General features: G+C 48.5%; 1 protein-coding gene across 1 annotated transcript in view; it reads right to left on the reverse strand.

Moving 5' to 3' along the window:
- Positions 1-23072, reverse strand: part of LOC128270641 (streptococcal hemagglutinin) — a 106390-nt gene that overhangs the window by 77122 nt on the left and 6196 nt on the right. The window contains exons 4-5 of the mRNA XM_053008050.1: positions 16361-20145; positions 5217-5314 (exon numbers count right to left, since the gene is read on the reverse strand). Of these exons, the coding sequence (XP_052864010.1) occupies positions 5217-5314; positions 16361-20145 (3883 nt within the window). The remainder of the gene's footprint in view (positions 1-5216; positions 5315-16360; positions 20146-23072) is intronic.

Here is a 23072-nt window from a genome sequence, read left to right on the forward strand (position 1 = left end):
AACACTCGCAGCGTACCATCACAGATAGATCACGACGCGCATCAAAACAGACACACACACACACACACACACACACACACGGTTCAGGGACCGGTTGAAATACGATCATTCGTCAGAGAACAGCGCACCGAAATGGGCTCCCGGTCGGCGGCGGGATAGATAAATGGCTCACATAACAATTTGCACAGCCGAGCGATCAATCACACACAATGCACCGTAAACTCTACACAGCCCACAAAACCACAGCTCGACTCCGCCGCCCAAAACCGCAGCGAACCACCTCCCGGGAACCACAAACTATGCTTATGCTGCGGGACCAACCGGGAGCTGGCAAAATTTTCGGCCACGCCGCCAATCCCGATGGCCCAGTTAACTTTTCACACAAATTAGCGGATCCGGAAGCTCACACGAAACGACCAGAATGGCGTGGTGACCCGCACGCACCGGTGGCCAACTCAACATAGGATCGTTCGCGCGCGCAACAAACAGCGATCCGATCGTGAACGGATTGTGAAGCGTACTGTTGCCCGCCGCGGTCATCCGCGGGCCACGGCCACCATCGAGTGAGAGAGAGAGAGAGAGAGAGCGACCGGTTCGAAGGTGGGAGAGTGCGAGAGCTTGCGCAACTTGCGTCCGCGCGTCAGCTGCGTGTGGCGGGCGATCGCGAGAGTAAGCGCGAAAATGGCGCCGGAAAGTGCGCTGAGGGAAAGAGAGAAAACACAGCGAAACACCTGAGGGTCCTGAGAGTGGCCGGCAACAGAAGCGCCACCGCGGAGAAGAGAAGGCCAGGCAGCATCGAATGTGTAGCATGTGCGCCGTTCTCTGCGTGCCCCCGACGCAAGTGGATCGGGTTGCGATCGTCACAGGGTGATTCGAAAACGATGCGACGGAATATTTATTCGATCCCAATATACCAAAGCATGGTAGAATAAACGAAAGTGGATCAAAAAAGGTGTTTAATTTCATGCTAAAACTTTTTCCAACTAGATACATCAAGTGCTTTCATCCAAAAGTGAGCAAACTCTACCGAAAACAAGAGTTTATGTTCAAAGAACAAAGATGTTCAAAGAAGGTCGGGAAAGCGTTGGAGACGCGACCAGAGGCACGGCCAGGACAACCATCAACATCATCTGATGAGCTACATGTAAATAATATCAAACGATTGCTGGTGCTCCAAAATCGTCGATCGACAGTCGGAGATCTTGCTGACCTTGTTGGATTAATGGAATTGATCATTGGAGTCCATTTTGAGTGACCATTTGGGCATCGGAAAAGGGAAATGGCAATTGATGGCTAAAACGTGAGGCAAACTCGTCCCATATCATTCCGGAACCATCTATTCTGGCTGTTCGCTAAACTCAAGAGGTCGCTTCGTGAACACCGTTTTGAGTCTATAGAAGAGATAGAAACCGAAACGAAGAACGCATTGAAGGCTAAACCGGAAGAAGACTTTGCGGCATGTTTTGAACACTGGGAAAAACGGTGGCACAAGTTTCTTGCATCCGGCGGGGACTACTTTTGGAAGAAATGAATGAACTTATAAGAATAAATAACACGTTTTTGAGTTATAAGTAAATTATCGTTATTTTTTTGGCCACAGTGGTATGTTACAGGGAAAATGTTTAACCTAACCACCAAACGAATAACCACAAATAATTTAATGTGTGAAATTTTAAGTCAAGTGGATTAATAAAATGAATTGAAAAATGAATTTAATAATGAAATTTTAAATGAATTAATTTTCAAACACCTAAGAAGATAGTAATAGAAGAAAGTAGTATCTAGTAAATCAATAATTATGGACAAAGAAAATACGTAAACGCTGGTTCCTTTTTTATTTACACACTACAAAAGGCGTTTAGTTGCCTTTCTACACATACAGAATAAGTTTGATACATTTGCGTGTAATCCTCAACTGGTAATCTTACACTCTTCACGTACTGTACAACAAGCCTCAATGGAATAGAAGAGTTATAAGAAATTAAAAATAAAATTTAAGTAAACTTTTAGTAAAACAATGTTTCCAAACAATTGGGCCACGCTGTGTATGTGTATACGGAGCCAAAGATGATTGGTTTTGTCCCAAAACAACTTATCGCCCGATCCAAAAGCACATGTACACTTTTACACTCGACCACCCAAACAAATTGGACACAGGAAAAGAAATGCGACTTTCTCATGCGGTAGCTCCGAAAGCCGACCAGTGGCGCAATTTACGAAACACTTTGTCTTGTAATAAAACCAATTTCAAAAACCAAAAACAAAAGAAAACAAATTATATTTTATTGCCAACAAACCTCCAGTTAACACTCATTTAGGCCATTAAAAACTAAACCACAGTGTAACATAGTGTAGCTTTAATTTTCTTTCCGCCAAAAAGTCGTTTCTCTCTCTGCCTCTCTCGCGCTCGTGATTCCAGATTTGTCAAAATAACTCCAACCAAAGGGTGGCGCAGACCACTGACAGTGAACCAAACCATTCAGCTCCGAAATTGGAGTGCTCTCGTGCCGGCACTTCCCGTCAATCATAAAAAGAAAACTCAAAACATACGACGTAAAACAAAAGCCATCCTAATGAAAGCAATACACCATAAAACTGATTAATGGAAAACCGCACGGAAAACATCGGAAAATTAGATGTGACGCCAGGCCCCGCACACAGGACGGAGAAAGAGGCAGACTGGCCAAAGATTAGATCTTTACTCTTCACTGATCATGGCCAGATCTCGGATGGTTGCACCTCGTTGGAGAGCTCCACCCTTCCGGGGGGTGGTGGGTTCCTACCGAGTGACAACCTCAGCGCAACAGGGTGGCTCGCATAGCAAAACTAATTAAATTTTGTAATAAAACCCCATGTTACTCACACAAAGCAAAGCCCAAAAGCTCCGCAAAAATTCCTACGGAGTCGGAATCGCCGTTCCGTTCGAGCGCTACCACAAGCCCAAGGTGCCCCGACACACCAGGTAATGGCCAGCCATGGCAGCTGATAAGTTTTGTGATTTATATTTGCCAGCCGATCGCGGCCATCGTAACGAACGAACGGAACCACGACGAAGACGTCGAACTTTCATCTAGCGGATTCATCGGCGGGCGAGTTTTTCGGACCGAGCTCTCCGATGGCCGCGCGATGGCTCCAATGTGCACTCGTTTGGGTGAGCGGATTAATTAAAATTCAAACGTGCCCTGAACCGTGGCCCCATGGCGTAGGCGACACGCTGTCCGAAATCACACGTTTCGGGCGAAAAGTGTGTCGAAATGGGGACAGTTTGCTGATTTTCCTCGTGGGTATGATACCCCGGGGGTTCTCATTGGCAGTGCAGCTTAGCACCATTACGAGCCCGTATCAGGTCTTGGGCCAATGAGCCAACACAGGGCAAATGCAGGGCAAAGTTTCGTTCAAGTGAAAAGCATTGGAAAACGCTTAACTAACCACCTGCACCCAAGTAACTAACCGATGAACTGTAAACGTTGGGCACACACTTGGGGCTGGGCAGAGTAACTACCAACCGGTGCGACTCCCATTCAATCAACCAATGAGCTTATTTAACTCGACCACAGCTCGACCCATCGCCTCCGAAGTTTAGAACTAATTTAATTCGCCCCTCATCACCGCCGCCCCCCGTCGTGGCCTGTCGCTTTCTGATGCAAAACAGATTGTTCCTGTTTATTCAAATTGCCGCCACACGATAAACTAATCAAAGCGGGGCCCACAAACACCCACCGGGGCTATGTGTAAAACTTTTCGAATCCTTTGCCGCCGTGGACAAGGAAAGGACAACTTTCCACGCCAACCACACCTGCCAGTGGGTACGGGGATTCGGGCCGGCTTAAGAAAGCCTCCCCCGGCAACGTCTTGGGCGAAAAAGATGAAAAGTTGTTCTCGCCCAACGGTTGAAGCGGAAGCTCGAGCCGCAACGCAGTGGGCCGTTGCGGCTTTCTCGATGAAACTCGACCAGCGAATGCGCCAAAATGTATGCAACCGGTGCAGCATGTTTGAAAAGCCTGATTGGACGTTCGTTGCTCGACGAATACGGCCGAGCTTGGGTAAACTTTTCCTACGGTTTTGTTAGCGGATTTCATAGCCTGCAAATTGCAGCAACTGCTTGAAAAGTTGCCCAACTTACAAAAGTTTATACAATTCATGCGATTTATACGTCATTCTAAAAAGGTGATCACAATATAAACAAGGCATAAGACACGAACTTGTTGGGGTACGGATTACGGAATGTTCCCTTAATATTCGAAGTGCGGTATGTTGGCAAACAAATCCAACCGTGGCACAAAGAATAGTAAGTTAGGCAATTTGGCACAAAACCCCTAAGAGAGATGAGCTTCGGTTCGAAGACGTTCCATCACCGTGATCATTGTGAATAATTTCACAACGCACTAGGGGGAAAAGGCGGACATAAAGCCATGTCAAAGTTTGAAAACTTCAGTTATATTTCCTTAAAATAGACAAGCTAACTGCGATCAATCCGAACTTTTAGCCTTCTGCGTTGGGCAGATTCTGAGAATTGATCTGTCAAAATCAAACGAGTGACACAAATGGCTCCAAGCTTTATTGACTTCTTTAAAGCAAAGTTTGCATACTGTTAAAGCGATAATGTGCCTTAATTTATACTATTAGAAATGTAACAGCTCCTTCTTTGATATAAAATTAATCAAATATTCATGTTTCGCATTTCTTGTTTATTTTTGCCGGGAATTTGTATGGAGCACTACGAAAAAAAATCATTTTATCAACTTTGGTAGTTCAGCAAAAACGTTCAACAAAAACGTTTATAAATAAGCGAATCGAACGACGATAATTCTGAGATTGGAAATATTTAAAACCTTGATCCGAGACAAACTATGCCTCGGAAGTCCTGGGAAGAAATAATTTAATTGGAAAGACAAATGGCGCGATAAGAACTTGTAAGGACGCTTTGGACGTTAACTTGTTGGGAAGTAGACAATATCGACATGGGTTTGGTTGAAGAAATCAATTAAGTAATATTTCTTTTTATGTTTACACGCATAAGTGATAAGATTTTCATCGGAATTCCGATGTTTGCAGATGACTATCCATTAAAATTGTCAATTGTCATGCAGATTGTATAACTTGAGCCTTGAGCGGTGTCTTGCGGTGTTTCGGTATCATTAAAAGACACAAAAATGACGACAATTTTCCCACCCAAATGTGCTGTGTAAAAAAAGAGGGATTTGAGTGTTACTTACGCGTGCTGGACACTTTCGGCGTCAGCTTCGGCGAGCCCCCAGACAGGCTGAGATCGCTCTGCGAGCTCTGCTGGCTGTCCTTGCTTTGTGTGCGGCCCCTGGAACGAGAAACGATAAACGGTAAGCGGGGTTGCTTAAAACCATTGTTTTTGTCACAGTGCAATAAAATAGCGGTTTTAAAATAGCGACTGGCAATGTGTCACCACAGCGCATTCCAGTTTCAGTTTTTAGCGATAAAAATTCGCACCATCGATCCATTAAATTCCATCCCGAAGGCGCCCCTGCCGGGTCCACGATAAGATAACGGTGGCCGCTCCCGCGGAAACATGGACTCCCTTTAAACGCTCCCTTTTTGCCATTTTCTTCCTCGTTTCCCTGGGGCAAATCGGGACAGCGAAAGTACGTATCGGCGATCAAACACGTAACCGGCGGAAGATCCATCCTGTTTCGCTTTTTATCGCCCCAACGGAACGTCACAAGTAACAAACGTCAACAACGAACCGAAGAACCACGAGGTTTAGCATGAGAAGCGACACGGCAAGCGGCATGATCATACACCACGCCGTTGCCACTCCTTGTTCACAAGTTCACAATGACCAACGCAAACATCGCCGACGACGACGATGACATGTCCGGGGTTTTTTTCCCCGCTTCGCAAACGTCTCGAGTAAATGCCATTTGACATTCACGGGGGATGGCGCGACGGGAGAGGGTTAAAATACATTATCAACCATCACGCACACATACACATACATCGTATATCTTACAGAAACTGGCCGCCTGTCTCAAGCCACAGCGTCCGGGGCTCCATGGAGAAGTACATGAAGATGTCGGTTTTTTGCTGGACATGGCCGCGGTGTCGGCAATAGATAAACGGTGAGAAAAACAAAAAGCTTCCACATCTTCTCTCTCTCTTTCGTGTCCGGTCAGTTGTATAGACACCATCTAGCGATCCGCCGTGGGACTCCGTAGCGCACGAACGATTCTTGTCCAATCGATCCACGTGCTTGCGCCATGGCCCCCACCATGGCTGTGCAATCCGATCTTCTCAAAGCTGCACAGCTCCGGAAAGTCTATCCAAAGAGCAGCCCAAGAAAGTGAAGGGAGTTTCGAAATAAAACTCAATCAATTCTGGGGGGGGCGAAGGAATGACAACACGTCTTTCCACAGCTTCGTCTCTTCTTTTGCGGTTCCAAGACGCAAAACTATGGCCATGCGACGGTCAAGGTCGATTAGCGATGACCACCTGTGAGAGACGTTCACCTGCGTCGTCGAACACCTTCGGGAGGGGCTCGCACCGACATTACGAGAGTACTCCCTCCCGTCTTCGCAGTTTGATCCGGTCCGGTCCGTGTGGTGGTTACGAAGCAAACGACTGATCGGCTGGGTGGGAACTTAGTCTCTCTGTACGCCGCGCCGCGGTGGAGTAAGCTAATTGAAGGTGAGCACGAAAGCGGCTCCATTGAAGCTCATTTCACGCATTCGTTACGTCTGTGGCGCAATATTTTTCCCGCAAACATTTCCGCCATGCGCCGCCAGTGGTAAGAATGCTCGTCGTAGGATAGTTTTCGCCGTGCCATCATCGGTCACTGGAAGCACGCATAACAAATGGAAGAGGCGTGCCTCAAAATCGTAACAAAGATCATCCTCACGTGATTACGCATGTTTCCTGTTTCGTTACCGTTTGAACTGAATTTTAACAGATCGATGAAATTAGTTTGTATTATTTAACTTGGTTGATGAGTTTGTAAACAACATATGATATCACCACATTAAATTTGAGTCTCTCGGGCTTTAGAAAACATAGGCACAATCGCTTGACTTATCAATGTTTCAAATATGATGGTTAATAAAAAATTTACACTTAACACTGTTAACACATTTGCAAGAAGCTCTTGATATCTTCTTTTATACATTAACTAGCAGACCCGGCGAACTCTGTTCCGCCCCAAAGGCAAGGGCCCCCGGTGATAGGAGCAGTCGGTAACGCTCGTCCCTGTCACGCAGCTGGCCATGGGTTCGATTCCTGATTCCGGCGTTCCAGGGGGTTGGCGCGGGACTAACAACCCGGCCCGTACAAACGAACGTTTAGAAAGAGCATCAGAGATTAACATTGTCGCTGGTTGGTGCAGGCTAAAACCGTTCAGCGGTTGTTGTCCAATAAGAAGAGAAGCACTTCATTTCGTCAGCTGATCTTGGAATTACTGGCAGTGTTTGGCGGAAATTTCAGGACAGTAAAATCATTGCCCCTCCAAAACATCTCGCAACATGCGCCAAACATCTCGATTATATACGTCATTCAGTTCACGATTTGGCGCTGGCATTGCTAATTGTTAGCTGGTATCTCCTTATTCACCTGAAGATCAGGATTGCTGGAATTGACACGAATCTTCACATTTTTTCTCAAACAAAACACGGTACGGTACAATTTCACTATTTTCAAGTAAATACTTACTGGGGAATGCTTCCCTACGATTAAAATTATTTCCCGAAAAAGCAAGTGTTTAAAATGAAGTATTCAATATTATTTCCACGCACGTTAATTTTTTTACGACGCGAATGATGAAAGGAGATATGAGAAAGGAGATCCGCCTTTATCGCTAAACAATTGCTCACAGTGGCGACTCGCGAGAATAAGTGGATGCTCTCTTAATCGCTGACAATTTGCCAAACTATTCGGCGTTCGTGAGAGAGAGTGTAAACATACGCAAGAGAGAGACAATTGCTTGCTGTTTCGCTCTCTGTCTATCGTTTGTCGATGCCGCCTCAGCGGGAGAGATCGCGACGACCTTATTTGGAGTGAGTAAGGGGAGGGGGGGGGGGGAAACGCTGCATTAGTGAGAAAGAGAAGCCAACAATTGTTTTCGGATTATAAAAAGTATCCTATCTGGGGCCCTTGGATCTAAGCTACCTCCAGACAAATTTTCAGCCAAATCGGTTCAGCCGTTCTTGAGTTATAAGTAAACAGCCAATAACGCGGTACTCTTTTATATATATAGATTCTTTCACGATTTGGCGCTGGCATTCCCAATTGTTAGCTGGTATCTCCTTATTCACCTCAAGATCAGGATTTCTGGAATTGACACGTTAAATTCGTTTCACAATTTTTCCCAAACAAAAAAAAATCCAAACATTCGAACCCATCTCAAATAATACACGGTACGGTACAATTTAACTATTTTTAAGTAAATACTTACTGATAAATGTTTCCCTACGATTAAAATTACTCATCGAAATAAGAAAGTGCTTAAAAATAATGTAATCAATATTACTTCCACGCACGTTAATTTTTTTACGACGCGAAGGATGAAAGGTGATATGAGAAAGGAGATCCGCCTTTGTCGCTAAACAATTGCTCACAGTGGCGGATCGCGAGAATAAGTGGAGGATCTCTCACTGGCTGACAATTTGCCAAACTATTCGGCGTTCGTGAGAGAGAGTGTAAGCATACGCAAGAGAGAGATAATTGCTTGCTGTTTCGCTCTCTGTCTATCGTTTGTCGATGCCGCCTCAGTGGAAGAGATCGCGTCGACCTTATTTGTTGGAAGGGGGAAAGGGGGATGGGGGAACGCTGCATTAGCGAGAAAAAGAAGCCAACAATTGTTTGCTGTTGCGCGCTCTGTTTGTCCCGTTGCAGTATGTGAAAAAAAACACATTGTGCGTATTGTGGCTTCATTGTGACGCGATCGGATTATAAAAAGTATCCTATGTTACCCCCTTTGATCTAAGCTACCTCCACACCAATTTTCAGCCAAATCGGTTCAGCCGTTCTTGAGTTGTGAATAATGAGCCAATAACGCGGTACTCTTTTATATATATAGAAGGCAAAGACTGTTGCACGTCAAATTGTTCATTAAAAATCATATAAATCCAATAATCAAAATAGTCACCAAAGGCTGAAGTATTTCGAAAAGATGCAGTAGAGTTCATCGGCAAATGGCGTACCAAGCGCCTCATTTCCAACCGAAATTAGGTTTAATTTGATTGATACCTAGATAAAACGTTCGCTAATACGAAGGGTGTCTAAATGAAGGTCCTTTTTGCATTTGGTTATGGCTAAATGGCTAAAATGGCTAAATATTTTTCAATACTTAAAGATGTATTTGAAAGGTTTTTTTTAATCTTAGAAGAACGGACCGATCGGTATTTATCATTTGAAAGGTTGATTCATTAAATTTTTTTTATGGAAAACAATTTTGGTCAAATGTTCGCCATGGCTGGCTTGGCAGAAGCTCATTCGGTCGACTTATTGTATCGTAAACAATCAGCCAACATTGCTCGGTAGCGTACGCCATAGACGATTAGGGTGGTTCCTTCTTCGTTCATTCATACCAAAATCCACACCAAACAGTCACTCGTTGTGGGGTGCATTGGCTTCTTTTGCACGACGTGTGGGTTTTCCGAAAACCAAAAATTACAATTCTGCTTATTAACATAACCACCACAGGTGAAAATAAGCTAAAATTAAATGAGCTTATCAAATATCGTACCGTTTGAGTTGAAAACCTACTACTTTAGAAGCAAGTTTTTAATATTTCGCAATTTTCTGCAACCAAAATTATATTTTATACATAAATTTCATAAATCAACCTTTGAAACAAATGTTAAAACTTCGAAAAATATCTAGCCGTTTTTATTTTATTAATGAGAAAAAGAACCTTAATTTTGACACACTTTGAATAAAAATGGGATAAACAATGCGAATGTGGTGTGAATCCCACGAATGAGTGGAATAAATATTTCGCAAATGAAAAGACATTCTCTATGATAATGTTCACATATTACACCGACATACGTTTACATTTGAATTGATTTAACTAAGCCCATCGATCAAGAAGAGCGATGAGCCGCTGCAATGTCAATGATAAGAACGACCTGCCCAGACTGTCAAACAAAACCATATGCGCCACAATGGCCACAGCATGTCGGCGGAACACGAGCAGGAGCAACTCGGGAAAATTCAATATTAAAGTCATAAACATATATCACGATGCTATGCGCCGCTTTATCTCTCACCTGGCTTGGCGACACGGCCACGGCCTTAGCCATGCTTTTACGCCCTGTAACATTCCGTTGCAAATGCAATCAAAAGTACACAGCGCGTTACGGTGCGACCAGAGGCACCATCATGGCCCGAGGAGGCCTCTCTCTAGGGGTTCCTTTTAATCACAGGGGCGGTTGTGGTCGGTTCTAAGCCTTTACAACATCATTTGCTTTCAATCGCCCATCAAACCGATGTCCATCGTTGGCGAAACAATACGGAAAACCTGATTCTCATCATGTGCGACTGGACACTGGCCTCCGAGAGTCCACGACCAGAAGGCTCTTCCACCGTTTTGCAGTAAATCAACTGACCCAGCGGGAGGTGGTGGCCAAGCGCCAGCTTTGCAAAGCCCTTATCACTCCGCGCCGCCCATCGATGTCCATCGTACGGAGCGCCTCAACCACAAATGGGCCCCAACAGCCCAACACAACCGGTGCACAATGTAACATAAATCTAATTTTATTGCACACAGCCCACACACCGGTACACAGGGTCAGGTGGTCGACAAGGACGTCCGGGGCCACCGGAAGGACACACAACGAGTGTCCTCTTTCGTAGGCGCTTCAGGGTTTTACACTTTCCATCCGATTAGACACGCACACACGCGCGCGCACGTACAAGGATGGTTTCCTGCTCGGCTTAGGAATACAAATTTTCCAATAATTTTCCCGAGCTATTATGCGGCCGGGTCGGGCGTGAAAATGGTCCGTGTAGCGTATGGAAATTTATCGACCCGACCGGACGACGGATCATGACGGCGGCCGGCGAGGTGTCCCGACACCATTGGACGTTGGGGCAAACAAAACAGGAAAATTTAACCAATCGCAAGAAGGTGTTCTTCAAACCGAGCGGGCGGCTTCCTCGTGGATGGATGGGCGCCATTAGTTTATTTTATTACGCAAGATGGAGCCGTAGCACGCAACAACAACCCGGCCTTGTGTGTGTGTCCGTAAGCCTCTCAAAGCGCCGACGGTTTGAAGCAACATTTGAAACTCTTAACCCAAAGCACCGAAAGGCGGTCATCAGACTCTTCGTGCTCCGCAATTAGCAATTGCATATGTAACGCGGGCGCCCGCCGGTAGGTATGCGATAAAAATCAACCAACGGCAAAATTGACGGCGCTGGCGAAAAGCTGGGCGGTAGCCGTACCAAGCTAATTGAGCGTGTAATCCACATCCATCATCTAGAGATCGACCGAAGAGAAGATTACATTGTACCGGCACATTCCGGAGTCGCCGCGGAAGACGGATGCCGACGATTCGGTCTTTGCGTAGGTGAAGGAGTGCCCCATCGGAAAGGAGAGCGGAACCGGGCGGCCAGAGACCGCTGCGGCTTGCGTAAGAATGTTGAATCATTAATTGAATCGGAGGTCGTGCATGTAGAGCGCCGCTGCAGTAATGTGTCATCCGCAGCTACGCTGCTGTCGGATGATGAGCTTCAATTCCGGCGCGTGTTTCGGCCTCTATCGAGCAATCGAGACCATTGCCGCAGAGACAATAAATTAACTGCTGCTGCTGCTGCGGTGTGGATCCTGAGCACAAGTAACAACAGCACAAATAGTGCTACGCGTACTTGGTCTGTTAAAAAAGTATCGATAATTTTGTATTTCCGCGGGTTACATATGTTCGATTTTTTATGGTGTTGTGTTGCTACCTTATGTCAATTACCGTAGATTACGGATATTAAGACCCTACATCTATTAAGACCCCCCTCATTTTTAGATCAAAAATTTAAGAAAAACCTAAATTACTTTATTTTTATTTTTTAACGACTTTTTGTACAACTCATTCGTCATAGAAATTATGAAATTCTTTAGTCTCAAACATATCTTCTGTTTCCAAACATTGATTAACCAGTTTTAAAGCTAATTCTTCCATGTCATCATCATCTGTATCTGAGGAATCCCTTTGAGAAAAATAGCATCATCCTGAGAGTCATCTAATGCATTACTAATACCTGTTTTTTTTAAATGATTTAATCATAACATCTTTCTTGATGGCATTCCATGAAGTTTTCACCCACTGGCAGACTTGTGAGATTGTTGGCCTCTTCAACAAGCCTGATGGAGTTAAGTTTCCTCCACTCCAAATCAAGAATACAAATTTTCAATTTCTCTTCAAGCTTTGGCCAATTTGCGCCATATTTTGGCAAATGCCGATTCTCTTTAGGCATCTTCTTTAAATGATCTTCTTGTTTTCGCCATGCCCTGATCATCTTGGCAGTAGGTGGAGGCCCAAATTCACGTTCTGCGGCTGTATTCCCATTGATTTTGGCAAATTCAACCACTTTTAGCTTATATTTTGCAGTGTAGGAATTTCGCTTCTCAGACATTTTAAGAGAAAATTCAAAAAACAAAAAAATGGACACCAATCGTTAGCTGAAATATCAATTTGTTGTGAAGCATCTTAAAGCAGCTGAATAACGGCAGAAAACTAGTTAATCACATGCATTAACCGGTTAATCCAGCAAGCCGAGTCGCTGACTACACCTATTAAGACCCTCCTGGATTTTAGACTGAATTTTTTTGCAAAAAAGGTGGGTCTTAATACCCGTAATCTACGGTACTCATGCCGAAAACTTAGGTCATTTTGAGCGATCAGCTAATTTTTGACAGCTGTTTTGCCTGGACGTGTTTTGTCTCATCGATTTTTGTCTGCTTAAAAAAATGGATGGCAAAGAATCTGTATCAAATTTTGAATGAAAAACAAAATTAAGTGCGCGGACGCATTCTGAATGTTTATGGTGGCTTATCAGGATGTGGTTTGGGTTACGATTTAGAAGATAAAGACGGCATCGACGAAGAAGCTGAACAAGATCACATAAAATGATGTTTCGAAGTGCTTCGAGGATTGGAAAAAACGCTGGCAGAAGTGCATAATATCTGATTGGTATTACTTTAAAGGGGACAAAATAGATATTAATAAATAAACCAATATTTGTTTTAAAAAGACAAAACTATCGACACTTTTTGAACAAACCATGTAGAACCTACAATTAAACTTTGCACCTTTTCAAAAGGCAAGACGCGGCGAAAGGTCTAAGTGGACAACCAACGATTAAACATAATAATTCGTACATTAAATAGCTTGTGTTTGTACTACTTCAACTACTTTATAAATTTGAGAAATCATTCTGTGTGAACTATCGTGTGAATGTCGTGCGATTTCCCTCAAATCATCTGGTTCGACGCAGTATGAATATGAAAATGTGCCTTCCTTTTGGTTCCGTCGCGATTCCGGAAAAGGAATGGGAATCAAGAACAAAAAAGGAGGACCACGACATTTTTCCCCCGATTGGCGTCCTCTCGCTCGCTTATTTAATCGAATTGAAATGCAGGCCGGCCGGCCGGCAGTGCGTACTGCTGTCCGGCGCCGAATGCAAATCAATCACCATTACTATCAATATTCATTAGATTTAATTGACCGCTTAATGCGCCCTGGCTGCCTGGGGCCGAGAGCTGGCCTGGTTTGGCGGGGACACTGGTGACCACGTGCCTTTTTGGAATCAACCTGACATACGGCTATCGTTGGAGTGTGCACGTAGATTCCTACTTTGTGCCCATTTTTCTTGGTAAAGTTGTTCAAGAATCGTTTGAATTCTTCGCTGACCGACCGACCGAGAGGCTCGACAAGGGTCGTTGTTTTTAATGGATCATTGTCGCGTTGCGTGTGGTTGCAATGTTCGACGGTAAACTAGGGCTTCGGGGGTGACGACGTGACACAAAAACTATGGGGCCGATAAGGTAAGGAAGAAACTTTTACCAAATCAGCACCCGACTGCTATCAACTGCAAAAGTGCAGTGCATTAGCGTTTATCACCACGCGGTTATCAGCAGTGCCCGCGGTGGTGCCATTTCACCTCCTGAGTAATCAACCTAATTTCGGCCAGGGATTATCAGCTGTTGACGGTGGCAGGAACCTAAACATCGGGGAATCGGACACCGGCAAAAACGGTGCTCGTCTACCGCAACAAAAACAACTGTAAGGTTTCAGTGTATTCTTTTCCAGCAGGGTTTTGGGCACTGTTTGAGGCGTTGGTGTTCGGTGTCTATTTCTCGTTCCTTCGTACAGTCAACGAGCGGAGTCTCAGGTAACCTAAAAAGAGGTTTTTGGTGAGCAGAAAATAAGGCAAAAGAACTAATCTCGGGATGTAACGAAAAGTTGAAGAATTTGCGGTTTTCTTTATGTTGGGGCTTTGAGGTTTGCCAGCGCTAAACTAAGCGCCCCACAAAAGGTTTACTCTCCCGTGAACCTATTAAAAGCTCATGCGGGACCCCAAAACTAACAGCAGTCTGAAACGGGGAGAGCTCGGTTCAGTCAAATATTAACTTTGCCATTCACACGTCCCTCAGGATAATCCTTTCTCGTGTGAGATAGCACAAAAGATGATAAGCCAAAATATCATGGTGTGAGTTGCCGAACCCGGCCAAAACAAAACGGAACTGGGTGACGACGATGGAGGTCTTACGGAATGTACCATAATTTCACTCCGTACACACCTAAACCCCGCCGTCGGACAGCGCGTTGCTAGCAACCCCTTAGCCCGTTTGCACTTTCGAGTTTTTAATGCATCCGGCACCGGGTTCATGATAATGGCCACAAAACAACAACAAACACATACTGCAAGCCGAACAACGCACCACCATCACACGGCCACATACGGATGGGGGTTCCATTTTTTTATCTTTTAATGAGCGGCCCAAGCAGAGCTGTGTGTGTCTGTTTCAAATGCCATCGATCGAGAAGGCAACGACGAACGACGAGCGAATGTTGATGTATGTAAATTGAGCTACCTTGTGCGCCACCTCACTAACGATGACGCAATTAACGGGTGGCGGAGACGAACCAGCATCGCGCACACAAGCACGAAGCATGGCCGCCACTTAGAGGGCCGCGCGGCCGCTAGACGCTGAGATCTCGAGAATTGATGCTAAATGCGATACACCGAGGACCGCGCTAAGTGACCGGGTCCGTAGGCCAAGCCGCGTCCACGTCCGGAGCGGGACGGGGCTATGCGCATCCGACTCCGGTTCGCCTGTATCGTCATTACCGAGGGTTGACGATGTTGGGGCGAAAAGGTTACGGGAACAGGTTTTTATCAGTTTGCCCTGTCGCCTTAGAAGCGCTTAGCAATTAGGGGAAGTACCAAGCATTCCTTCTCCTTCCTTCAAACTCCTGCTGGTTCTGAGTCGGAGTTCGATCAGACTGTCGGAAGTTCGTGTGCAAAACACGAAACGCTTCGATCGATCACTCGGAAACAATCCAATTTCAACATCCACTGCTACTGCTCCGGCGATGGCGACGTTCCACCGAACACAATGCCAACTGGCCCCGCCATCGCTCGTGCCACCCGGACCCGGGGGCCCAGGTAATGTTTCAAATAATGTTTCGATTGTTTGGCGTGGCCCGTTACCGCGGTTGACTGATTGCGTATGACTTTGCCTTCGCACCGAGCCGGCCGGACTCGTTTCACAGACAGGCCTGGCCGGCGCTGTTGGTGGTGGCAACATAACATCAGCACCGCGCATAGCACCCCGGACCGCAAGCATAACCTCCGCGGGGAGAAACGGCGACGAAGACAAGCCGCGGCCAGTGGTGTAGATGACGAAGATAATAATGACGGCGCCGAGTGATGGGTGCCACCACCTCGAGCGAGACTTCACACAGACTACCGCACACACAGGGGTTGGTATCCACCCCACCGACCCCCCGTGGGACGCCCCGGTCTCTCTCTCTCTCTGTCCCGTAGAGTGCGGAAAGCTCTCCCTCTCGATGCGGGGGGTTGATTCCGAGGCGGTTCCGATGCTGAGGTGGTGCATTGCATAAGCGAGGAGGTCATGGTGCACCTCCCTCCGCAACCCTCAGCAGCGGGGTGGGGAGCTGCATATCTGCTTTACATAACCGCCGGCTGACCTCCGCCGGAGACGCGATTGATAAAAACGCGCACGATCGAGCCGCCGGAACGGATCCGATCCGAAAAAGCTGTGCAAACGCCTCGCACGGGACACGCACACACAGGCACAGGCTGTGGCCAGAGACTGCTGAAAGAGAACGAGTGCGGGGAGTGTTATCAGGTGTTCCGGGGTGGACGCGCCACTTACCTCTTAACCGATCCCGATACCGTCCGCTTGCTGACCGTGGAACCGCGGCTCGTGATGCTGGCCGCCTCCGACGGAGGGCTTCGGCTGCCCCCCGGGGGGGCCACCACCCGTGTCAGACGTCCGCTGCCACCGCCTACCGTGCCACAGTTTACGCGTGACTTCACCTCGCCGAAACACTTCCGCGGCACGGACTTTTTGTTCTCCGCAATCTTGCTCATCACCGCGTCCCACTTGTTGGGCATACCTCCTGCACCACCACCCGCACCACCACCGGTGCCCGATTTCTTCACAAAACTCAAATTCACCGCGCCACGGACCACACCACTCGCACTCTGCCGCGATCCGGCCGGTGGCCGTTTGTTTTCTTGATCACCACCGCAGTCACCACCAACACTAGCGCCGCCGGCGGCATCATCCTCTAACGGCACTCCGTCCCGTGATCCTTCGGAGTCCTGAAACAGGCGCGCCTTACTGAGCCGCTCGACGCGACGAACTTCCGACATCATGCCGACCGCATGTTTCCGAACGAACGCGGCGCGACCCACCGACTCCGGTTTGGTTTGTTTTCGATTCGAGCTAGTGCCGCACGAGGCCCCCCGTTTGGTGCTACTGGCCGGTGTGGAGCGAACTGTCAAACTGCCGCTCCCGCCATCGGAGCGACGCGCGATACCGCCATCGATCGTCGTAGCGACGCAGGAGGCTTCGCCGGCGGCTTCACCAACACCAGGCTCGCCATCGCAGTGTGCGTCGTCGCCGCCGTTCGGGTTAGGCGCGTTCGGCTCAGCGCCGCTCGTGGCGCTGCTGTTCATCACCTCACCGCACAAGATGGAGCCGCCCGGTGCCGTTGTTGTTGTTGCTCCACGATCGCCAAAGTTCTGGCTGTTGCTGCTGCTGATCGTGTCACTCGATGTGTCAGCCGGACTAAGATCCATTTCGGTCTCCTCGCCACCGCCGCCGTCGACCGCCCGCCGACCCAGTTGATCGTCCGCGCGGCGCTGAACAAGATCATCGTCGGCTCGGTTTTCGACGTCCGTAAAAATGCCGCTCGATTCCATGCACGAATCGTCACCTCCACCGTTCGGTCCCCCGTTCGGACCATCTCCGACCGGACCTCCGCCGGCTCCACCCAGCCCCGGGAGTACGTCCGGAAAGATGGCGACATTCGCACCACCGGGGATCGCTGCTCCGACGGCGGCGGAGACGCCACCACCGGCTGCTCCCGTTCCGGCACCACTTCCGGCACCGGCACCGTACAGCTGCCCGTCGATAATCTGCGCCCGGCGTGCATCGCCCCGATTGAACACATCGTCCGCGTCGCTCTCGGTGAAGAAGTCCGAGTCCGTCATCGGATCCTGGCGCCGGGGCACGACGGCAATGGCGGCCACCATCAGTGGCTGCCAGCCACCGGCGGCACCCTTCGCCACCGGAACGTCCCGGCGCGGCCCATTCGAGGGTGAGTGGTCCGCACCGCGGCTGGCCGGCCTCGACATCTCGCCGTCACCCTGGTAACCCGTATCGAGGCTCGTGATGCTCGTGATGCTGGTGATGAAGCTGTTCGAGACCTTCGACGAAGTGCCCGACTTGGTCATCTGGTCCGTCTTGGGGTCCGAGTCCGAGGTCTGCGATACCTCGCCCTGGGCCGTGCTGCGTCCGGCACTGCCACCACCGGCTACACCTCCAACTCCACCGCCAGTGACCCCGCTCGCCGAGGACATTAGGAGCAACTCCGCCGGCAGCAGGATGCCGGACATGTCCGTCTTCACGCCAACCGGATCGAGCGGAAGTTCCTCCGGCGACGGTGTCTGATCGATGCGGCAGTGGTGCTGCAGCGCACCGTGCTTGTGGTGGTGCATCATCATTCCAGATCCCGTGCCCCCGGTTGCCCCCGTGTTCAGGTGCAGCTCCAGCCCGTTGCCGCCCGTGTTGTTGGTCGTGTTGGTGGTGGTCGAGTCAAGGAACTCCTTCATCTGGTCCGGCGTCAGAATGCCCAGGCTTTCGTCCATCTCGAACGAACCCTGGTTGGTGAGGCTACCGGCGTGGCACAGGGAGGAAGTGGGCGACTTCAGATGTGGACCACCGGCCACCGCAGGGCAGGGCGGTGGAGGTTTCGTTGGGGACAGTGAAGAATCACACAGCTCGATCGAGCAGTCGAGCGTGCATTCGGTGAGATCGAGCCCGAAGGAGTAGCGCTGCCGGGGAGGAACGATCGCGGCAGCGGCCGTCGAAGCTGACGACCGACGCCGCAGCACCACCACGTCCGGCTCCACCTCGTCCGGTGTGGTCGGAGGTTCGTCGAGACTGAGATCAAAAATCTCCTTCCCGGCACTCACGTCACCGACGCTCGCCGTGTCGCCCGCCAGTTCCAGCTTCTCGTTCAACCGGCGCCTATCAGCCGCATACTCGTCCTCACCTCCCGCTTCACCGTCAAAGTCCATCGCGACCAGAGTCTGATCCTGGGAGCCGAGTGTGTCCTGTAGCAGCATCGATCTACCCGGTGATAGTTCCGACTCTCTCACGGAAGGTCCACTACTGGCGGGGGCAATGGTCTGCGAGTCCGCCGTGCCGCCGTGCATGGTAGAGTTCAGGGGTCCCATGGTCCCCATCCTCGGACCCTCGGTGATGTCCGAAAAGTACATCAACTTCAGCGACTCGTCGGCGTTGGAGAACGTTAGCCGGTTCGGTTTCTTGGCTCGACCCAGCCCGTTCTGGTCCTGAACCTGCACCAAAAAGGGAGACCCCAACCGACCGGCCGTGGCCAACTCCTGCGTGATGTCTGGAATGCTCTGCGTAACGTTTAGCAAGCGCTCGTGCACCATCGTCGAGTTGAGGACACCCGGACGTCGGGTACGCCTGAGTCCGCACCCATCCTCATCATCGTCCGTGAGCAGCTCTCCTGTGGATGGTCTCCGACGCAACGCCATCGTTCTTGTCAGATCCAGTAGCAACGGTGAATCGATGCTGGCGGTGCTCTCCCTCCGGAAGGTCAGCCCACCAGCGTGTGGGTAGCTCTGGGTACTGTCCATAACGGGCCGTCGTGCTCGCTCCGGCCCAGAACCGTTGAGGGATTCATGCGACGACTTCAGGAACGTTGCGCTCCGTCGGATCTCGTACGTCACGTTACCATCGCGCAGCAGCGTCACCGTGTGCTCGTGTGGGTTGATGTACTGTTGCTGACCTCCGCCAGCCGTCGGGGCTACCGTCGCCGGAGGATCCAACAGGTTGTCGGTACTGTGGGCACCGACCAGCTCGAGCGACTCGTCTACCAGCATCTGAACCGCGGGCTCCGAGTCGGCGAGGATCGTTGTTTCCGCCCGTACCCGGTACTCGTCGTCTTCGTCGGCCCGATTCTGCTTCCGCTGCTGCCCGTCGTCATGATCTTCATCGTCGTCACTCGGGAGACCAAATTCTCGTTGACACAGCTTAATGTCCTCCAGCCGCTCACTAGAAGACCCAACGTCGGTAGCGGTGGCTTCCACTGCGTCGAGCTTCCGGAGAAACGGTGCCGCCACCGACGTCGCCCGAGGTCCGGGGGCCGGTGTGGACGAAGCGGTCAACACTGGAAACGGGCTTGGCGCACCACCGATACCCGACAGCTTATCACCGGAGTACGACCGAGCAACGGTCGCCGCGGTGCGGGCCGGTGGCCTTAGGAAGCTGATTGGCGTCGACGGGACGGGCCGTTTGATGGCCGACAGACGGGAAGCGGCGGGTAACCGGAAGGTGCCGGGCACCGGAATCCGGCTGCCGACACTGTCGAAGCGTGGGATGCGCGATTGAGCCGAATCCTGGAGGGTGAAAGAGAAAAAAGGCGACCATGAGCGAACAGTAAATACAATTAGCGATGTTCCACAGCCATTCCAGTGGCGAGCCAAATGGTGTTGCCAAGGGGACGGGTCAAGAGAAGCCACAAAACATTTGGCGGCGCTTCTACAGTCACGTGGATGCGCAGCCGTCGATGGGTCGACCACTTGGCAGGGATCGCTTGATGACGAATTCACGCGAAGAGCTTATCGTGGCTCCCGGGGCGTTGCATTCTCCACAATGTATGGAAAGATAAAACTGGGGACGATTAGTGAGCTGAGTGCCTGAGCGATGCCTCTGAATAGGCGGCTAGTTACTAGACGCGCGCGACCATCACTTCTATGCCACTGCGAAGAAAACGACATAACTTTCCATGTCGAACGTTAAGCCTGCCGTTTGGCAGTATGGCTCCCATTAACTCACAAGCAAGTGGCAAAGTACCAAAAAATGCATGCCTTTACGCCACTTTTTTGTTTTAGGTTACTGAAAGTTCATTCAATTTCCTTAGAGGCAAACTCCAAGGCCTACAAGGCAGTAATAGGCGGTTCTATTGTCTAAACCCATATATCTGGTCTACCAGGTCTAAAATTATGAGAGGAGACTTCAAAACAGATGGCTGTAGCTGTTAATTTGGTTCTCTTTATTATCCTTTTGTGGCAACACTGCCTTGTTTTGACATTAGGCCAAAGATTTCAGGTCGAGAAAGAATCTTTGAAGAGGTTAACCCATGCTGACTTTTGGGCCTGAAGATAACGCTTTTTTATTGCTTTTCTGCTAGCTGCTAAAGAAAACTGCTACAGAATCGCATCAAATGCTTGTCGAAGCTTACGATGATCATGCTTTTGGAAGATTGTAGTGCTATGAATGGCCCAAAAAATTTTTTAATGGCCATTTTGGCTTAACCAGCAAAGAGCGTCGGAGAACTCCAAATAAGTTCGAGGAGGCTGAACTACAAGAGCTTTTGAACGAAAATGACACGCAAACGCAACAACAGCTCGTGGATCAGCTAAATGTGTCCCATTACGTCCCTCACAATGCTCGTCCTGCGTTCCTCACAAAAACACAATGCTGTACGTCTGATGGGACCAAAAAAGTGTGGTGTACCACAAGCTGTTAATTTATTTGCTTCAAAATATGAAGATTCTTTCGGTGTGGAAACCACGATTTAACAGAGAGGTGAGAGAAATGCATATCTAGCGATGGCAAATGCTTAGAATAAAATAGAGTTTTTTGTTTCAATGCAATAAAATATGAAATATTTGAATGTTTGACGTTTCAGGTTGGCGCTGACATTGAGCGAATTTCGATGCTCGAAGTCGGAAAGGTCATCAATGGTTTTCAAGCTCTCGTAAAACCCTGAACAAAAACTTATCAATAGAAAGCGATATGCTAACCACTTCCCCTTTCGAAACACGTTGACTAATGTTAAGTGGCCATAAACTGTTGCTGCTGTAAATCTTCAACTCATAAACTGCTCAGTCTCGGTGCTCGGTCACCGCGCGGACTGGGTGCCCGATTTTTAACACAAACTGCCACAATGGCCGATGTTACGAGGGCTAAGCTTTTCTAATTTTGTCGTATAACTCGTGCCTCAACTATCTATCGCCACCACGGGGAACAGTAAAAGTAAGAGTTGGCGCACGAGAGACATACTAGCATTTTGAACAGCGCTTTTATTTCGTCTGATTTTAATGTCTTTTCAGAAAGATGGCGTAAAAAAGGAATTGCTTCGACGCGCACAGGAATAATAAATGAGTGATTCACAAAAAACTAACCCTTTCTTTGTAATCATGCCTTGCGGAACTTTAATGTAGCGATTAATTACGAAAACATTGAGATTTTGTGAAATTCATTGCCCGTGACGCGTCTACGGTCGGTGGCAGTGTTCCCCCGAATACAACAGAGATCTTATGGTTTTATTGTTGTTTCATTTTAAAACTCATCCCAAGGGCATTTTCTCCAGAAAGAAACCCACCAAAAACACTGCTCAGTAGGGTTGCCACCTTATGGTTTTTTACGCCCGAAATTAGAGACACACACTTCCTAGGCCCTTGCCAAGCGTAACCATGCGAATCGGCGAAACCTCGGACTACAAGCAGTGGAAGGTACCCACACGAGAAGACATTGAAATTCACGAACACGGCCACTTGCTCATATATTATGTTTGAGATGAATCCGTCCGTCCGTCCGAGCCCAACATAAAGCTTATAAAATTCCGTCGGGCGGATATTACCGACAACGGAGACCAAGTTTTACCACCATCCGCACAACTAACCCCGCGCCTTCCGGGAAAAGGTCCCGCTCCCTGTCCCACCGGCTCCGAACCCTCGGATGGATGCAGTTGAGTGAAATTTATTTATGCTAATTAATGCCATAGATGCCATGTTATGAAACCTGATGCCACAAGCGATCGGCCAACTACACTGCCGCTCGGTCCATCGTTTGGCCCCGTGATTACACGCGATTATTACATTCGCCATATCGCTGCCAAGATATTTGCGATTCTTATCGGAAATCGGAAAGACACTGTTTGCTCTATAATTCCGAAAACCAATAACTGCGTGATTGCGAACTAGATCGCACATAACTCATCGTCCCAATCCATCCGGTAAACCTATTATCAAATATCTTCTTCAAACAGTGATTAACGACTTCAAACAGTGATTGTCTTTCGTTCAATTACATTGCAATGCAGCCAGAGTTACCATCAAATGCCCTGTTGCTTCCCAAATATATAATTTCAAAGGGAAATTTCAACGTGTAAGGCCAGAGTGGGAGCTCGTTTACAAGGTGCTTTGGAAAATACGGTGTTTCAGAACCTCCGGAAAGACGGAAAACTATTCTCAACCTGCAACAATATAAATTAGCATGGAGTAATATACAATTTCTAGTCAACAGCGAATCTCAATAA

This window comes from Anopheles cruzii, chromosome 3 (assembly GCF_943734635.1).
Source record: "Anopheles cruzii chromosome 3, idAnoCruzAS_RS32_06, whole genome shotgun sequence".
Classification (NCBI taxonomy): domain Eukaryota; kingdom Metazoa; phylum Arthropoda; class Insecta; order Diptera; family Culicidae; genus Anopheles; species Anopheles cruzii.